Source organism: Littorina saxatilis, linkage group LG17 (genome assembly GCF_037325665.1).
Source record: "Littorina saxatilis isolate snail1 linkage group LG17, US_GU_Lsax_2.0, whole genome shotgun sequence".
NCBI lineage: Eukaryota > Metazoa > Mollusca > Gastropoda > Littorinimorpha > Littorinidae > Littorina > Littorina saxatilis.
In genome coordinates, this window is record NC_090261.1 from 26,958,913 (window position 1) to 26,978,363 (window position 19,451).

General features: G+C 43.5%; 1 protein-coding gene across 4 annotated transcripts in view; it reads left to right on the top strand.

Annotated features, from left to right (window-relative positions):
* The window catches only part of LOC138952349 (tripartite motif-containing protein 3-like), a 35,196-nt gene extending 27,417 nt beyond the window's left edge, over positions 1 to 7,779 (top strand). For all 4 annotated transcript variants that reach the window (XM_070323997.1, XM_070323995.1, XM_070323998.1 and 1 more), the window contains exons 8-9: positions 1 to 185; positions 4,643 to 7,779. In XM_070323997.1, the coding sequence (XP_070180098.1) occupies positions 1 to 185; positions 4,643 to 4,898 (441 nt within the window). In that variant the 3' untranslated portion in view covers positions 4,899 to 7,779. The remainder of the gene's footprint in view (positions 186 to 4,642) is intronic.
* The last annotated feature ends 11,672 nt before the right edge of the window (positions 7,780 to 19,451 follow it).

Below are 19,451 nucleotides of genomic sequence, written 5' to 3' on the forward strand. Positions count from 1 at the left end.
AATCCAGTGTGTGTGGACTTTGTGTCGCTGAGCGGCTTCATCACGGAGACGATCGACAAGGACAGGGCCTCAAGTCAGATGCTCTTCAAGGCTCCCAGCTTCCTGGCCTCCACTCCTAAAGACGGGCTGCTCTTCGTGTCCGATGTACAGAAGCTGCTCTGTGTCAACAACGCCGGCAAAGTTAAGTAGGTTCTTTTTACATTTTGTAGATATTAAGTTTTATAGATATGTTATATGTTTTATGGATTAAAAATAAGTTAAGAAAGTTACACAGAATTCAGAAAAGTGCACTTTCCTGCAAAGCGGAACCGCTACTGCGCTATACTGGCTTGTCAATTTCACTGCGTGATCCACGTGAAAAGTGTGAGCGATTTCTTTGCCGCAGGGATTGACGAAGCAGTATCACACCGGTGACACTGTGACGGTTCCCCTACGCTTTGTGTTCGGTGCCCTGACCCTTTGTGTTCGGTTCCCACTCGGTTCCCACACGCCAAAATTCGCGGACAAAACATCCATTTATGGTAGTATTACGCAATGTTGCTCTCTGAGAATGGTCTTGTTAGATCTGTGAGTGTTTACACTACATGCCTAGGTGCTGTTGGATTGAAGGTTTTTGATATTTTAGCCGTTATTAGGTAGAATGCCTTCCACTTTACTGCAAAACTGCATAATTCGTAGCATCGGCAAGAAATATCCTACCAAAAAATGCCTGCTTGGAACTGTCGTTGGTCCAGCAAAAAGTTCAACATGTCTGTAGCAGACAGCCCAAGTTTCAAGATTGTAGGGCCATCCAAACAGCCGTAATAATAAAAACAACAAAAGTAGTCAGTGAAATTGGCTGTGTTCGGTCCCCACACACTTTTGTGACGTAGGCGTGACGGTTCCCATAATTCATTGTGTCGGTCCCCACTTTCTGTGTCGGACCCCACTTTCGACCTAATTTCTCTGTGACGGACCCCACAACCAGCCTATTTTGTGTCGGTCCCCACACCTTCTTGGATTTATGACTTGCCGGTTACTTGTATCATTGTATTCATTGAATCTAATTGTCTCGGAGTTATTTTTCAGCAAAAATCGGCAAGGCAGCACCTTTTGTGATACCAAGTAAGTCAGATGACATCAGTATGTGTGTGTGTGTGTGTGTGTGTGTGTGTGTGTGTGTGTGTGTGTGTATGTGTGAGAGAGAGAGAGAGAGAGAGTGAGAGAGAGAGAGAGAGAGAGATTGACACCTTTCCAGATCACTGACTCCGGTTATGCGACACTACCGCGAGCGTCACTACCGCGTGTCACACTACGGCGAGTACGACACTACCGCGTGTAACACTACCGCGTGTCACACTACCGCGAGTACGACACTACCGCGAGTATAACACTGCCGCGTGTCACACTACCGCGCGTACCACAACCGCGAGTACCATAACCGTAGAGAGAACGCATGCAAACTTACTTCTTGTGAGTTTGTGTTCTAACGGCTTTGATTGGAAGCAACCCATTCTATATGTATTCTGATAGTGTGTTCTGATCGTTTTGAGTTCTTGGTTAGCATGACAAACATTGAATTAGTGTTCAGAGAACAGACCAGGCCTTTTTGTTTTATATTTCAAGGAAACATTTCAACCTTTGCCTTCAGCCATGGAAGTCATAAAATGACACGCGGTAATGTTATACTCGCGGTAGTGTGACACGCGGTAGTGTTATACTCGCGGTAGTGTCGTACTCGCGGTAGTGTCGTACTCGCGGTAAGTTCTGTTTCCGTACCCGCGACAGCGGCAGCGACAAAAGAAAACGCGCGCAAACGCGTGACGTGTTTCCGTACTTGCGTTTTAAACATGCGGTAAAATCTGTAAACTCCCGCGTTGCCGCGCGACAACGCGAAAAAATCGCTCCAGGACCCTTTCAAAAAAATCGCGTCGCTTGCCGCTTGTCGCGCCGCTAACGCGTCGCGCGTGTGGAAACACTCCTGGTCATTTTCTATGTGCTTGATTTTCGTCGCACCGCTGGAAAAACGCTATCGCGGGTACGGAAACACAACTTTAGTGTGAGACGCGGTAGTGGTACTCGCGGTAGTGACGCTCGCGGTAGTGACCAGCACCCGATCACTCCACATAAACGCTGGTTCTGGTTGCATTGTGCCGCTGACATACAGCTAATAGGATTTTTACACCCCCGGTATAGGGGTGTGTATAGGTTTCACTCGATGTGTTTGTGTTCGCAAGTAGATCTCAAGAATGAACGGACCGATCGTCACCAAACTTGGTGAACAGGTTCTATACATTCCTGAGACGGTCCTTACAAAAATTGGGACCAGTCAAACACACGGTTAGGGAGTTATTGGTGGATTAAAATTATACAAGGCCTGGTATAGACGGACACCCCCGTTGGTCAAAGGGAAATAACCATTCTCACTGCCACCAACTGAGAAGGTTATTTCCCTTTGACGGGGGTGTAGTTCCTATCGGAGGAATTTCTTGTTTTAATCCTTTTGTGGTATTGCTGATGATGCTGAACATGTATTTTACTAGTTTACCAATATGTATCTTTGACCCTGATAGCCTACGAAAACGGAGCAATCATGGCCCAACATTGGCCCAATGCTGAATTTATTGGCGCGGTGTTGAGCCTTAGTCGGGCCGTTGTCGTAGGCTGTCAGGGTTTATGTAGCCTTGTTCCATTGTATTCTGACTGTCATAAAGTAATTAATTTTAAGAGAAAGCAGTCATGAACACAAGGAGCTGGGAAAAGTTGCCTCTTACAACAAGCGTGGATCAAGACACATACTTGACACAGGCAAGTACTCTTTTTTTTTTCAATCACCACTAGAAGTCCCTGGGCAGCATTTTGCTCTGAAAACTGAATCTCACATACGACAGGTGGATCTTTTATTTTAAAAATGTGCCAAATTGCATATCTCCAAGGCCGTAAGACTAAGAGTAGATATTGGGAAGGCCAGTTCAAGAAGGTGTGGGTGGATCAACACATAATTTGCTGGTATACTGGGAACCGTCCCAGAGATAAATAATGTTATATATTATTTGTGGCATAAACTAATAAAGTTAGTCTCTCTCTCTCTCTCTCTCTCTCTCTCTCTCTCTCTCTCTCTCTCTCTCTCTCTCTCTCTCTCTCACACACATACTGATGTCATCTGACTTACTTGGTATCACAAAAGGTGCTGCCTTGCCGGTTGTTGCTGAAAAATAACTCCGAGACAATTAGATTCAATGAATACAATGATACAAGTAACCGGCAAGTCATAAATCCAAGAAGGTGTGGGGACCGACACAAAATAGGCTGGTTGTGGGGTCCGTCACAGATAAATTAGGTCGAAAGTGGGGTCCGACACAGAAAGTGGGGACCGACACAATGAATTATGGGAACCGTCACGCCTACGTCACAAAAGTGTGTGGGGACCGAACACAGCCAATTTCACTGACTACTTTTGTTGTTTTTATTATTACGGCTGTTTGGATGGCCCTACAATCTTGAAACTTGGGCTGTCTGCTACAGACATGTTGAACTTTTTGCTGGACCAACGACAGTTCCAAGCAGGCATTTTTTGGTAGGATATTTCTTGCCGATGCTACGAATTATGCAGTTTTGCAGTAAAGTGGAAGGCATTCTACCTAATAACGGCTAAAATATCAAAAACCTTCAATCCAACAGCACCTAGGCATGTAGTGTAAACACTCACAGATCTAACAAGACCATTCTCAGAGAGCAACATTGCGTAATACTACCATAAATGGATGTTTTGTCCGCGAATTTTGGCGTGTGGGAACCGAGTGGGAACCGAACACAAAGGGTCAGGGCACCGAACACAAAGCGTAGGGGAACCGTCACAGTGTCACCGGTGTGAGTATTGTCTTGGTGAAAAAATGCAGTGCGTTCTGTGAGTTCGACAGCTTGACTAAAATAATTAATTATTTTTGCCTTACACGACTTGTTTATTTTAAGGAGGGCTGTGGCTGAGAAAATCAAATGTCGTCAGTGTTCTGGGATGACTTGAGGCAAATCTGCCGAAGTAACCAGTATAAACTGCGCAAAAGAATTATTGCGACCACTGCCGTACCCCTATTAAAACGTTAATTCCCGTGTCATGTCATTGTTGCAGGGCGGTCACGTTACCCGTTTGAAAGAAATCTGTGATCGAAAAGTGTGACAGATAGCCAAGTTGAGTGAAGTTTAACTGAAATGACACAGTAATGAATGCCGAGTTGCCATACGAAAGGTGTCGCAATATGTTTTTGGCACAGTTAGTTTTGGAGTGTTTATAAGGACTGGGCAGCATTGGGTTGTTCATGGTATAGCTTGTCATGTAAACGTTTTGCAGCATGAAGACATTCAACTCTTCACAGAAGCATGTTTATGAGAAATAAACGCATCTCCATTTTGAAATGTATTCTAGTTTCTCGACTGCGATCAGGGCTGAGGTGCACGAACCAAAAGTGGGTGCCACCCAAACGGGAGAGAACAAACCACGGGGTCTGATTCGTTGAAATCACAACCAATCTCAATTTCAGCCAATCCAACACCGCGGCTGGCTCCCACCCGGTTGGTAACGTTTTCGTGCACCTCGGCCCTGATGTTTCACTCACACCCTCAACTATTTCCTTGCCTTGCCTACTCACCCACTCTACTGTTTCAGGTACGAGTTCCCCAAAGCAGACGGAGATCCTCTGCAAAACGCACAAGGCGTGTGCTGCGACCCAGCGGGGTTTGTCTACCTGGTGGACCGCGGCAAAAGATGCGTGCTGGCCCTTTCTGCACGTGGGACCCGTATCGCTGACGTCTTGACCTCCAAACACGGTCTCACTGACCCTGCAGCTGTGGCCCTGGATCAGCAGGGGCTCCTCTACGTCACCAATGACTTCATGGAGATCTTGGTGTTTAAAGTCTATTGACACTGACAGGGATGTGAAGAGACAATGTGGTATCGAGAGTGTGTTAATATGGTAGTTTATAGTTTGTTGACAAGGTCGTTTTCTAGAAGAAAAAAAAAAGATTCTGTTCCACGGGGAAAATAGTCTGATACAATCTAAGGAGCGCTCTGTTCCATAGTGTGTAGAGTGCTTGCAAACGGGCAGTATTTAGCGTTTTGATTGTGTTGTAGTAGTATTTGAGCACTCTGTTATATAGAGTGCATAATTGTAGCTTGCAAACCGGCAGTATTTTAGCGTTTTGAGTGTGATGAAGTAGTATTGAGAGAGAATAATCATAACTTGTCTCTGTCACGAGAACAGAATGCAACAAAAACACAAGACACGTAGACGTTGTGATTGCCAACATGGAGAGAGAAAAAAAAAGAAAAGGAGGAAGATGTGAGGACTGGTGTGCTGCACCACAAAAGGATGAGAACAGGAAAAGGGGGATAATCTATCCCACGAGATACATGAGATAGAGGCTCTAGTCAACGAAATGAGCTCTGCGGTGTGCTAGCTTTGATCTAGGCTTTGAAATTCCTCAATTTTTCCCGTGAACGGTTTATCACGATACGATCACAGAGCGGCCAACTGTTACGCTTACAGCGTAGCATGCTACGTTTTAAGACGCTGTCATGTTACGCCTAACTTAGAATTGCTAAAATCGGTAATCACAAGCACGCAACTTTGCTCATTCTCGTGAGTTCTGGTACTTGTTTGATCCATGATTCTCACTCCGTGTAGCAGGCAGAATTTGTGTCAGAAAGCATTGTCCAAACTAAAAAGTGGCACTGCAGACTCTCTCTCCTGCAGTATGGGTGTTATTTTTCTTAGTAAACTTTTTTTTTTAAATGTATATGCAAAATAGCCTAACTGTAGATGTACGGATCAAGGTTACACAATGCTACATTAAAAACCCATTAGCTAGGCCTAAAATTCCTTAAAAAAAATGTAAATTGCTACACTTGATGCTTCATAAGGGTTGTTCAATGCAGTACCATACAATTCAATACAATACACAACACAACACAACACAACGCAACGCAACGCAACGCAACGCAACGCAACGCAACCTCGTTGTCTGATTGTGGGTACACCTAACCGGTTTTATTCGTTTGGCTCGACATTTAAAAATAAATAACACAGTAAATTGTATCCAATCTGTTTTAACATCAAGAAATTCACAGTTTAGCACTTCTATCTGGCCATAAAAGCGTTTTGTTTGTTTGTTTGCTTAACGCCCAGCCGACCACGAAGGGCCATATCAGGGCGGTGCTGCTTTGACATATAAGGTGCGCCACACACAAGACAGAAGTCGCAGCACAGGCTTCATGTCTCACCCAGTCACATTATTCTGACACCGGACCAACCAGTCCTAGCACTAACCCCATAATGCCAGACGCCAGGCGGAGCAGCCACTAGATTGCCAATTTTAAAGTCTTAGGTTCGAACCCACGACCTCCCGATCACGGGGCGGACGCCTTACCACTAGGCCAACCGTGCCGGTCATAAAAGCGTGCCTTATTCAATCCACACATATTATCATACACTTACCCACATTACATCAAAGTAAAACGGTATTTCAACGAGGAAATGTCGAGGTGATGAAAGTGGGATTGTATGGACAATCGGGTTAAAGGCACAGTAAGCCTCCCGTAAACCATCACAGATACGGTCAGGCTTTTACACACAGTACAAACACCCTTTCATTTAAACACTCACCGATTGAGAACATCCTAGGTGCCCTCCGTAAAGAGCGAACAATTTTCAAAGAATTTATTTTTGCGTGGTTTATCTTACCCCTGAGCCATCGTGAACCCGTGTGATCCAGTTTCCCTTTTTCACAATGTAGTCGTCAGTTAGTCATTTGAATGCGACTCGATGTGAGCTTATCTACAATAGCACGTTTTTATGCACAAAACAAACGGCTGTGGTTCACAAGAACTCTAGCGATGGCTTTTGACTGTTGAGAGGAACGGCGATATGCCGCATAAACCGTCGTCTGCTACGACCCTTGCGTGACCCTGCTTCCGGGCTTTTCTTTTTTCAAACTTTCACAACTTCGAATTGCACTGATCTTGTCTTGATGAAAAAAGAATTCTTTTATGATTAAAGAATGTTTGTGTAACAAGCTGTCAATTTATTATTTAGGTTTTAAAAGTTAGGTCTAGCGCAAAAACGCACCACGGTCCAAAAACATTCTGATAATCATCGATCCACGGCTATCGCCAGTTTAAGGGAAGTAATTCATTTTTGACCTGAGTTCAGGATGGGTCCAAAAAGTGTTCGAGACAATCTGCAAAATTAATTCTTTAAAAATTGCTCGCTCTTTACGTAGGGCACCTAGGATGTTCCCGTTTGGTAAGCGTTCAAATGGAAGGGTGTTTGTACTGTGTGTAAAAGCGTGACAGTATCTGTGATGGTTTACGGGAGGCTTACTGTCCGGGCGTGATTCCCGGGATATTCATAACAGCCGTCCAGCACCAAAACGAGGCGCCATTGTTGTAAAGGGCCAAGTCCACGAAAATAAATTCTTTGAAAATTTCTCACGCTCGACAGAAAGCAGCCAGGATGTTCCCGTTCGGTGAGCGTTTAAATGGAAGTATGCTTGTACTGTATGTAGACGCTCGGGGAGCTCTGTGATGGTTTACGGGAGGCTTACTGTGCCTTTAATGATTCATAACCATGTGTACAGCGGTTATTATATTGTTGTGCATTAGAACCTGCCTTTCGGGGGTTGTGGTATAATTAACACCTTTCTCCTTCAGCTTACCATAATATCTACAGTTTCAACGAGAGCCAAACATAATAGCCAATAATTTATAAGGAATAAAAGGAAATTTGTATCGATATACAAAAGCGACCACTTGTTCACTAATCTACGTGTGTGTGAGCGGGCTCGTGAGTGTTCGTGTGTGTGTGTGTGTGTGTGTGTGTGTGTGTGTGTGTGTGTGTGTGAGTCTTTGTGTGTGTTTTTGTGTTTGTACTTAACCTAAGTGAGTATGAGTGTGATAGTGTTCGTAATGTGTGTGTGTGTGTGTGTGTGTGTGTGTGTTTGTTAGTGACTTAGTGTGTGTGACGGTGTGTGTGTGTGTGCGTGTGGTTCTTTTCATATTTTTTGCTGGGGAGCTTAAAGGCACAGTACGCCTCCCGTAAACCATCACAGATACTATCAGGCTTTTACACACAGTACAAACACCCTCTTATTTACACACTCACCGCTTTTGAACATCCAAGTTGCCCTACGTAAAGAGCGAGCAATTTTCACAGAATTAATTTTGCGGATTGTCTGATAACAAAATCGGACGGTGCGTTTTGGCGCTAGACTATAACTTTTAAAATCTAAATAATAAATTGACAGCTTGTTACACAAACATTCTTAAATCATAAAAGAATTATTTGTCCATCAAGACAAGATCAGTACAATTCGAAATTTTAAAAGTTAAAAAAAAGAAAAGCCCGGAAGCAGGGTCACGCAAGGTCGTGGTTCTCGTAGCAGACGACGGTAATGCCTATCGCCAGTTCCTCTGAACAGTCAAAAGCCATTGCTAGAGTTCGTGTGAATTGCAGCCATCTGTTGCGTTTAGATTCAGAGGTACATAATAACGTGCTATTGCAGATAAGCTTACAGCGAGTCGCATTGGAAATCACGAACTGACGACTACATTGTGAAAAAAAGGAAACTGTATCAGTGGTAAGATAAACCACGCAAAAATAAATTCTTTGAAAATTGCTCGCTCTTTACGGAGGGCACCTAAGATGTTCTCAAGCGGTGAGTGTTTAAATGAAAGGGTGTTTGTACTGTGTGTAAAAGCCTGACAGTATCTGTGATGGTTTACGGGAGGCTTAAAGGCACAGTAAGCCTCCCGTAAACCATCACAGAGCTCCCCGAGCGTCTACATACAGTACAAGCATACTTCCATTTGAACGCTCACCGAACGGGAACATCCTGGCTGCTTTCTGTCGAGCGTGAGAAATTTTCAAAGAATTTATTTTCGTGGACTTGCTCCTCTACAACAATGGCGCCTCGTTTTGGTGCTGGATGGCTGTTATGAATATTCACTGAATACCGGAAATCACGGCCGGACAGAAAGCCTCCCGTAAACCATCACAGATACTGTCAGGCTTTTACACACAGTACAAACACCCTTCCATTTGAACGCTCACCAAACGGGAACATCCTAGGTGCCCTACGTAAAGAGCGAGCAATTTTTAAAGAATTAATTTTGCAGATTGTCTCGAACACTTTTTGGACCCATCCTGAACTCAGGTCAAAAATGAGTTACTTCCCTTCGGGTCTCATTCTATCGATGTAAACTGGCCATAGCCGTGGATCGATGATTATCAGAATGTTTTTGGACCGTGGTGCGTTTTTGCGCTAGACCTAACTTTTAAAATCTAAATAATAAATTGACAGCTTGTTACACAAACATTCTTTTATCATAAAAGAATTCTTTTTTCATCAAGACAAGATCAGTACAATTTGAAGTTGTGAAAGTTTTGAAAAAAGAAAAGCCCGGAAGCAGGGTCACGCAAGGGTCGTAGCAGACGACGGTTTATGCATATCGCCATTCCTCTCAACAGTCAAAAGCCATCGCTAGAGTTCTTGTGAACCACAGCCGTTTGTTTCGTGCATAAAAACGTGCTATTGTAGATAAGCTCACATCGAGTCGCATTCAAATGACTAACTGACGACTACATTGTGAAAAATGGAAACTGGATCACACGGGTTCACGATGGCTCAGGGGTAAGATAAACCACGCAAAAATAAATTCTTTGAAAATTGTTCGCTCTTTACGGAGGGCACCTAGGATGTTCTCAATCGGTGAGTGTTTAAATGAAAGGGTGTTTGTACTGTGTGTAAAAGCCTGACCGTATCTGTGATGGTTTACGGGAGGCTTACTGTGCCTTTAATGCGCCTTTAACATCACGAATACTGATTACCTACGCATGCTCTTCGATTGAAACTGCCTTTGTATGCTTTGGTACTTCAATCAAAGGAATGGAAAGAGATATCAAACGAGAAAAAGACAGAGACAGAGAGATCTAGAGTGACAGAAAAAGAGAAGGCGAAGGACTGAACAGAGATACATGTGTATATATTTACGCGCACAAGGTACAAGGTTCACACACGCAGATACAAACAAACACACACACACACACACACGCACGCACACGCACACACACAAATTACAGGATTTTCCTTATACGCGAAGCTTCATACAAAGTTAAAGTACATTTTATCTCCGTTCTTCTTCTCAGTTCAATTATGTCTCCTGGCACTTCTTGGGTAGTAAAGGACAGTTAACTTTTAATTGCCTAAAGTTTCAATCTGTTTGTTTGCTTGTTTGTTGGTTGCATTGTTTGTTTGTTCGTCTGTCCGCACTTAGTTCTCTCAAGTTATGACGGTGTATGGGTCGATTGAGCAGAAATTGGGTTTATACCTTGGAAGTCGGATACACACGGTCGTAGCAAAAAAGAAATTGGGTTCCTTCCTCTAGCGAAACATTAGATATAATTAATTAAGAGTTTGAATTGGTTGAGGCAAAAACCTAAGTGCATCTGACCCCAGTCCATACTACTCTGTATGGTACGCGTGCACTAAAGTTTAGAAGTAGAGAACTCTCTTGTCGGCTGCGTGGCTTTGGCCGCTTTGTAACCCGAACTCTTTGTTCGTCTCAAAGAATTCTGGCATGCACGATGCACTCGTGAATGCTCGCTTTTCTGTCTGTTTATCTGCCTGTCTTGTCTGTGTGTCTGTGTGTCTGTGTGTCTGTCTGCCCCTCCGTGCTACCCCCCCCCCCCTCTCTCTCTCCATCATAATGCGCTTCATGTACATAAACTTATATGTTCTACCATTAATGTTTTTATGTAACCTTTTTTTTTTTTTTTTTCTTCTTTTTTTCTCCCTAGTCATAGTTATAGTAAAATAGTTTAGTCCCTCTTTAGGGCGAGGGCCAGATGCAAAAAAGCATATCTATGCTTATTCTTGTCACCCTCGAAAAATAAAGATTTGTCATTGTCATTGTCATTGTCTCTCTCTTTCTCTCGTTTCATGTGTGTATTATAGTAGGGACTAGCTGTAAGAAAGGACCATATGGACATAATGCTATCATCCCTCGGTAATAAAGTTTTCGAGTTCGAGCTCTCTCTCTCTCTCTCTCTTTGTCTCTGCCAGTCTCTTTCTCATCTCTCTCTCTCTCTGCCAGTCTCTCTCTCTCTATATCTCTCTGTCTGTCTGTCTCTATCTCTCTCTGTCTCTCTGTCTGTCTATCTGTCTGTCTGTTTCTGTCTGTCTGTCTCTCTGTCACTCTGTCTCTCTCTGTCTGTCTGTCTGTTTGTCTCTCTGTCTCTGTTCGTCTGTCTGTCTCTCTTTCTCTGTGTCTTTCTGTCTGTCTCTCTGTCTCTCTATCTGTCTCTGTCTCTCTGTCTCCACCCCCCCCCCCCCCATTCCTATTGATTACTTTTTCCCCATTAAAACAACCTTACACGTGCGTGTGTTTACTTGAGATGACAGCAACTGTCAACTTCGACATACCATACCAAACAATCTACAGACTAGATGTCTCCTCTGCAGAGCGGGGCTGTTTTTATATTTAGTCAAGTTTTGACTAAATATTTTAACATCGAGGGGGAATCGAAACGAGGGTCGTGGTGTATGTGTGTCTGTCTGTCTGTCTGTGCGTGTGTGTGTGTGTGTGTGTGTGTGTGTGTAGAGCGATTCAGACTAAACTACTGGACCGATCTTTATGAAATTTGACATGAGAGTTCCTGAGTATGAAATCCCCGAACGTTTTTTTCATTTTTTTGATAAATGTCTTTGATGACGTCATATCCGGCTTTTCGTGAAAGTTGAGGCGGCACTGTCACGCCCTCATTTTTCAACCAAATTGGTTGAAATTTTGGTCAAGTAATCTTCGACGAAGCCCGGACTTCGGTATTGCATTTCAGCTTGGTGGCTTAAAAATTAATTAATGACTTTGGTCATTAAAAATCTGAAAATTGTAAAAAAAGAAAACAATTTATAAAACGATCCAAATGTAGGTTTATCTTATTCTCCATCATTTGCTGATTCCAAAAACATATAAATATGTTATATTTGGATTAAAAACAAGCTCTGAAAATTAAATATATAAAAATTATTATCCAATTTGTTTTTGTCGGTTCCTGATTCCAAAAATATATAGATATGATATGTTTGGATTAAAAACACGCTCAGAAAGTTAAAACGAAGAGAGGTACAGAAAAGCGTGCTATCCTTCTCAGCGCAACGAATACCCCGCTCTTCTTGTCAATTCCACGTGCACTGCCTTGGCTTTGCCACGGGCGGTGGAGTGACGATGCTATGAGTATACGGTCTTGCTGCGTTGCGTTGCGTTCAGTTTCATTCTGTGAGTTCGACAGCTACTTGACTAAATATTGTATTTTCGCCTTACGCGACTTGTTTTTTTTAATTTTGTCAATTAATTTCATAACAACCGGCAGAATCAATTCAGCAAAAAATATACACGGCAAGTGCATTATGTAAATTTTAATTGCAATTAAACTAAACGGTATTTAAAGTCGGGCAGTGTCACGGTTTGGTGACATGGATTGGGAAAGAAACACTATGTGGGGTGCCTTTCCGAAATTGCGATGCAAAGCGCCTGTGCTTATCGCAACTGAAGGATATTTTGCTGACTGAGCTTAGCACGTGAAATTCGTTTTATCTCCACGCCTGGGCTGGAGTGCGAGATGTAATATTGTGTACAGGGTTTCCACGTGCGGGATTTTGCTGGCTTAGCAAAATCAACTAAAACTGCATAGACTTGTGACGATAGCGATTGGTCGCTGGAGTCATGTGATGCGGGGGCCCGGGTAGCTCAGGTGGAAGAGCACTGGACTTGTGATCGAGAGGTCGCTGGTTCGAATCCGGGCCGGGACGGACACGGGTCAACTTTATGTGCAGACCCAGATACGGTATCCATCTCCCACCCCCGTGTCACCACAATGGCACGTTAAAGACCTTGGTCATTCTGCCATAAGTGCAGGTGGCTGAATACACCTAAACACGCAGACACCTAGGTAGCGCGACTCTGTTGCTGCTAGATTTCCACTGGGAGGAAGCGACCCGAATTTCCCAGCGATGGGACACAACATTTATGTAAATGAAAATGAAAATGTTTTCGACGCGCTTTGGGCATAGACCAAAATAGCCTGGACCGCCAACTCGTCACGTGACCCTTCGAGGTTACGACGCTCGACTTTCAGGGGCGCTTAGCGTCCGGTTTGAAAGGCCAGCGATTCGAAGACAGTGAAAAGAAAGCACGCTCCAGTTATTTGTGACAATGGGAGGTGACAATGAACTGGATTTTCCAAAACTCCAAACTAAACTTAACAAAACTCATCGAAAAACATGTTCCATATGCACTTTAGCTGAGTTTATTTTAGCATTTTCAGAACTTACCTCGGCAACTTCGTCCATGTTTACAATCGACACCGGATATGACATCCCCCTGATTTCTGAAAGGCCATGTAAGCGTAGGTTCCTAAATGCGAGAGGCCGCTACCTCGTAATAGAGAGAAAGAGCGGAGAGAGAGCTATTTGGCGGTCCAGGATAAATGGTCTATGCTTTGGGGGAGACATTGAAACGACCCATTCGGCATTTACTTTGAGGCGATAAGGTTGTTTCCTCGTCTAAGAGTTGACGGTTTTTCAACACGTGGTGACATTTTTCTATGTCAACGTGCCTGCTCTGCATGTCCAGGAAGGCTCTTAGGACAACGGAGGAGTGACCGCCTTTCGCTGCAAAATTATTTTTCTGACGACGAGGTCGTCAGGTGTTTCTTGACTGGGTGTTGGAGGATTTCAACGCAGAAGAAAACTCAGTACAAGGGTTGTGGCTACTAATTCGTCGACGGGCGAAAGCCATACAAGGAAGCGGATTCGCTCTAGTTTCTTTATTGGTATGTGTATGTATGTAATGCATGCTTTTGTTTTGTTTTGTGTCTTTATAAAAGATGCATGGCATAATGGTATTGCAAATTTATTTCGGCTGTATATTATCGTTGTCCGCTTAATGTATACATATTATCTGTCTGATTTCTTACCTGATTTTGTTAAACCTATTTTTCTTTTCTTTTTTGTTTGTATGTATGGAAGTGTATATTGCCAATTTATTTTGGTTGTATAGTATTGTTGTATTTGTCCGCTCAATTTGTATACATATATTAACTGTCTGATTTGTTACCTTTTTTTGTTGAAGTTATATCTTTGTTTCAAAGCCCTCTGGGCCCAAAACAATAAAATACTTGACTTGACTTGGCTTAAGGAGAGCTACACATTCATAGGCTGTTGAGGTAATAAATCATTATTAAACGCTGTTTGACGAGTCAATGTTTGTGGAATGAAATACTCTCTGTTGTTCTTTCCAGGATAGCGCATAATATGCTCGTTGTGACGCTAAAAGTATAATCTGTATATGTTTTTTGCAGATATGAAGAGAAGGGAAAATGGCTGATTTGTTGTTTTAAAAGTTCGTTATGCAGGCCATGCACGTGCTCTATGAAATATGTAAGGGTGACATGTTTAAAGGTGGAGTGTGAAGGGTTGCGTGGCATGTTTAGTGCACCGATGCTTTTTGTTGCAGCCTACTTATCTTTGCGGGAGTGCGGTATCTGCTGTTTGCTGTAACCGGAACATCATCTGCTGTATGCTGTAACCTGGTGTTCTGGTGGTTTGCTGTTGCTGTTGTTGTCCTACCTTCTACACTACTTACCACTTCTGGTAAACTACGGGGAGGACCTTCAGCGACTGAGTGAGGCGCCTGATATCTCCACTGTTCCCTGCTTGGTTCCACGCCAACCGGCACTTCAATCAACGGAGCAGTTGTGGAGATAGACTATTTACGGGTTGCCCACTCAGTGGCAAAAAGCTAAGTGTACCGTGCTATTGCACCCTTCTTACCACCGAGTCATCTTTTATATTTGTGATTTCATTTGAGTGGTGACAAGGTGGGGTTTGTTTGTTTGTTTGTTTGTTTGTTTGCTTAACGCCCAGCCGGGCCGACCACGAAGGGCCATATCAGGGCGGTGCTGCTTTGACATATAACGTGCGCCACACACAAGACAGAAGTCGCAGCACAGGCTTCATCAATATGAAGCTTATATAGCGCGTATTCCGTGGGTACAGTTCCGAGCGCTTGTCGAAGAGTTGTCAACACAGGACTAACAAAGAAACTAACATCTACAGATGGACACGAACCCTATCACACACTAGCAAACCCTGATAAACATACAACAAACAACTGTTTAACAACAATGTACACATCAATAGCTAGGTCCAAACAAAATAATATTAAACACAAAGAAAACACCTCTCACAGAGCACAGCACAAGAATGTCTTTTGGGGCACAACACATTACGTCGAACATGAAAGTCGCAGCCAGCTACGGGAAGAACTGAGTCTTCAACCTACTCTTGAACGCGTCAAGAGAGGGGCTCTGGCGAAGCTCAAGCGGCAGGGAGTTCCAGACGGAGGGGCCCGCGGAGGGGAATGCACGCTGACCAGCAGATGCGAGTTTCGAGCGAGGGATGTGAAGGCGGAGTGGGTCAGCAGCAGAACGAAGGGGACGGTCGGAGGGCTGGGTGTACAGGTCCAGGGAGGATTGAAGGTACTCGGGAGCAGAGTCGTTGAGACACTTGTAGACCAGAGTGGACAGTTTGTAGGAGATTCGGATGTTGACAGGGAGCCAGTGCAAGGAGCGAAGTAGGGGGGTGATGTGGTCTCGCTTTGTCTTCCTCAACGTCAGCCTGGCAGCAGCGTTCTGGACTCGTTGTAGGCCATGAATGGATGAGGCGGGGAGGCTAGCCAGAAGGGAGTTGCAGTAGTCCGGTCGACTGAAGATGAGGGAGACAACCAGTGTCAACTTGAGTGTTACAGAGACAAAGACAACAAACTAACAAGGTTTCAAACATGGAGGAGGTTCGTTTTCATAACCGTCCCCAAAACTCCCCTTGAGAAAACACTCGCCGTTGCTGGTTTTCAGGCAAAAATCTACCACAAAGAACAGAGAAAGGAGCAGAGGTATTTTTGAAATGTCTCACCCATGAATGACGGTAGATGGGGTTGCAAACAGCAAAGCAGAAAAAATAATGCCAGACGCCAGGCGGAGCAGACGTGGGGTGTGTGACACCTGCATTTACCAGCGCTTTTGCATAACAGCTATCTTTCCTGTCTTTAAACGGGTTCAGCGTGTTATTATCATTTAATAAACTTTAACTGGCATTTTTGTCAGTTACTTTCCTTACGCATTTGACGTAAGAACAACGTTTGAAGTGAAGTATCGACGGAGGGAAGTGGCGAGATCGTATATAAACAGGCGTCTGAAACTTACACTTTTGTTGATTCTATCTTTTTTGTGTGACTGCGAGAGTGGATCGTGGTGTGGATAGTCAGTTAGCAGTAATTGACCGTTCATAATCACCTTTTGTGATCTATGAAACGTGACAGGCAGTCTTTATTTCCAGTGCACTGGCAGTCTGTATTGAGTGCAGTAGTCCCTTCCTCGTTCATGAGACTTCACCGGTGGTGCTCACGCACCGCACCGGTACAGTTGGAGAAAACGCGAACTTGTTTGTCCTTGAACCGCAGCCTCGGCCGCAACTGCTTTTTTCCGCTCTGCTGTTTGCAACCCCATCTACCGTCAACAACAAAAACAAGTCGCCTAAAGCGGTATGGAAATATTCAGGCTCTCGACTTACAGGGTTAAAACGGATCTCGCTGAATCTCTTTTCACCGAGACTAGTAAGTCCTCGGCTGGTGCTTATGGCGAATATACCCGACTACTTTCTGCGACATCTGAAAACAGAACAATGTCTTTTAATTCAATTAACTACAGGGGAGTTCCACGGCAAGCAGCCAGAAATGAGTTGCTCATCAAAGGTATGACTGTTCGTAACTGTACCTTGCAAGTGTCTCACACTAACCCCTTCATTCTGCGTGACGATTCTGGAACCGAAGAGCCGCCAACAAAACTGTGGGTATTAGATATTCCCATTTCAATAGCAAACAGTGAAATTGAACACTCTATTGTGAAGACTGGCTGTGAACTAAGATCGGCCATAAAACTTGGGTGTTACAGAGACAAAGACAACAAACTAACAAGGTTTCAAACATGGAGGAGGTTCGTTTTCATAACCGTCCCCAAAACTCCCCTTGAGAAATTACTCGCCGTTGCTGGTTTTCAGGCAAAAATCTACCACAAAGAACAGAAGACAGTGGGAAAAAATATTGTATGTTCAAAATGCCTGAAACCCAAACTCCATGTCTCCGTGTGTGAAAATGATGTGGTGTGCCTTGCTTGCAAGTTGGCGGGGCATAAGCGTGGGGACAGCATCTGTGCTCTAACACACTGCAGAACATGACAAGACAAGACAGAGACAAACAGACAAACGCACTGACAGTAGTGGAGGCTCACGGTCTTCCTTTGACACTGGTTCAGCCACACATGACAGCGCGCTGCACGTGCCAAGCGTTAGCAAAACTGACAAAGACGAACATGGCACAGACAAAACAAAGGGGAAGGGAAGTGGAGGTGGAGGTGAACAGGTGTTGTCAAGAGGGAGAAAGGAGCAGAGGTATTTTTGACATATCTTGATAATAAGAATAAAGTAGGTTTAGAGGAAGTTGACAGAAATGATGTTGGTAATCAACTGTTGGATTTTGTAAAATGGCGCCAGAAAGGTTTTAATGTTATAAATGATTTGTTGAATGTTGAAAGAAATCAGTTTCTGTTATGTGAAGATGTACAGGTCACTGTGCAGCAAAACCCTGCAATAACCTTTTTTGAGTAGGCCCTACATCGCTGTGATGAATGCAATTCCAAAACAATGGAAAGATTGAATTGTATATAACTCAGCACATATAGTTAATGTAGATATGATTGATGCTGAATTGAATGTGTTTAAAAGAAAACCTAAGCTAATTAAGTTATATTTAAAGAAAAAACGGAACTATAGCATTGAAAAGTCTCATGCAATCGACTTTTGGAAAAGAAAATTAGATTTTGTTTTTGTCGAACAGACATGGTTGTTGCCACGACAGGTGACAAAAGAAGTGCGCATGCGTGTGTTGCAATGGAAAATTTGTCACAATTTATATCCCACCAATATTTTATTACATAAAATGAAAGTAAGTCAAACAAAAAATTGTAACGAGTGCCCACATATTTTGAACGTTATGGAACACTTTTTCTATGAGTGTCCCCAAGTTAGAAGGTTTTGGACTTATATTGAAAAAGTGTTGAACAGTCTGACAGGTCGGGCTTTTTTTTGTCTATTACAGATGTATTATTCGGAGTCGAAGAATGTCAGGAATCAGCGTTAATTAACCATGTTTTATTGATAGCAAAAATGTGCATTAACAAAGTTAAGAAAACGAAATCGCATATTCCATTGGAAATTGTATTTCAACAAGAACTTGCGCTACGAAAGGTTTATCCCCATTGTCCTTAGTTAGATTGTTGTTGAATTAAAAAGTAATTTAATGGAAATGTAACCTGAAATGTAAAAGAAAAAAGCTGTAACAGTTGATTGAAAATGAAATAAAACACCAGTTAATACACACAAAAAAGAAGAAACAAGAAATTCCTCCGAGGTAGGAAAAACACCCCCGTCCTTACCATTCTCACTGCCACCAACTGAGAAGGTTATTTCCCTTTGACCATTAATATGTCCCTCTATAAGTCCTTGTAGAATCTTAATCCACCAATAACTCCCTGACCGTGTGTTTGACTGGTCCCAATTTTTGTAAGGACCGTCTCAGGAATGTATAGAACCTGTTCACCAAGTTTGGTGACGATCGGTCCGTTCATTCTTGAGATCTATATGCGAACACAAACAAACAAACAAACACATCGACCGAATCCTATACACACCCCTATACCGAGGGTGTAACGACCGAATCCTATACACACCCCTATACCGGGGGTGTAAAAAAGGAGACACGATGACGGAAGGAACAATAAGAAAGTGAATGAGCCAAGTAAACATTTATATCAATAACTGAGAGAGAGAGAGAAAGAAATGAAGAAATAGCATAAGACAAATGTGTGTGTGAGTGTATAGGCCGGATGCGATTAAATACGTGTGTTGGTTTGTGTGTGAGTATGGATGTGAGTATAGCTATGAGCGTGTATACGGTATGAGAGTGTCAGTAAGCAAAATAAGTAACTGTAAACGCCAAACAAATGTCAATCTGCGAGTGAACGATTATTTTCCATTAACGGTGCAGTACACTTTAGACAGAGAGTGAGAGGTGAGAGGAGGGGGATAGAGAGAGGGGGGCGGGGCATGGACGGAGAGAGGGTGAGCAAGAGGAGACTGCGGGAGAGAGAGAGGGGGAGATATGGATGGGGGGGGGGGGGAGAGATAGAGAGAGAGAGGGGGGAGAGAGGGGGGGAATAGAGAGGGAGGGCGCGAAGAGGAAGAGTGAGAGAGACAGAGGGGGAGAGGGAGAGAGAGAAAGAGAGAGAGAGAGAGAGAGAGAGAGAGAG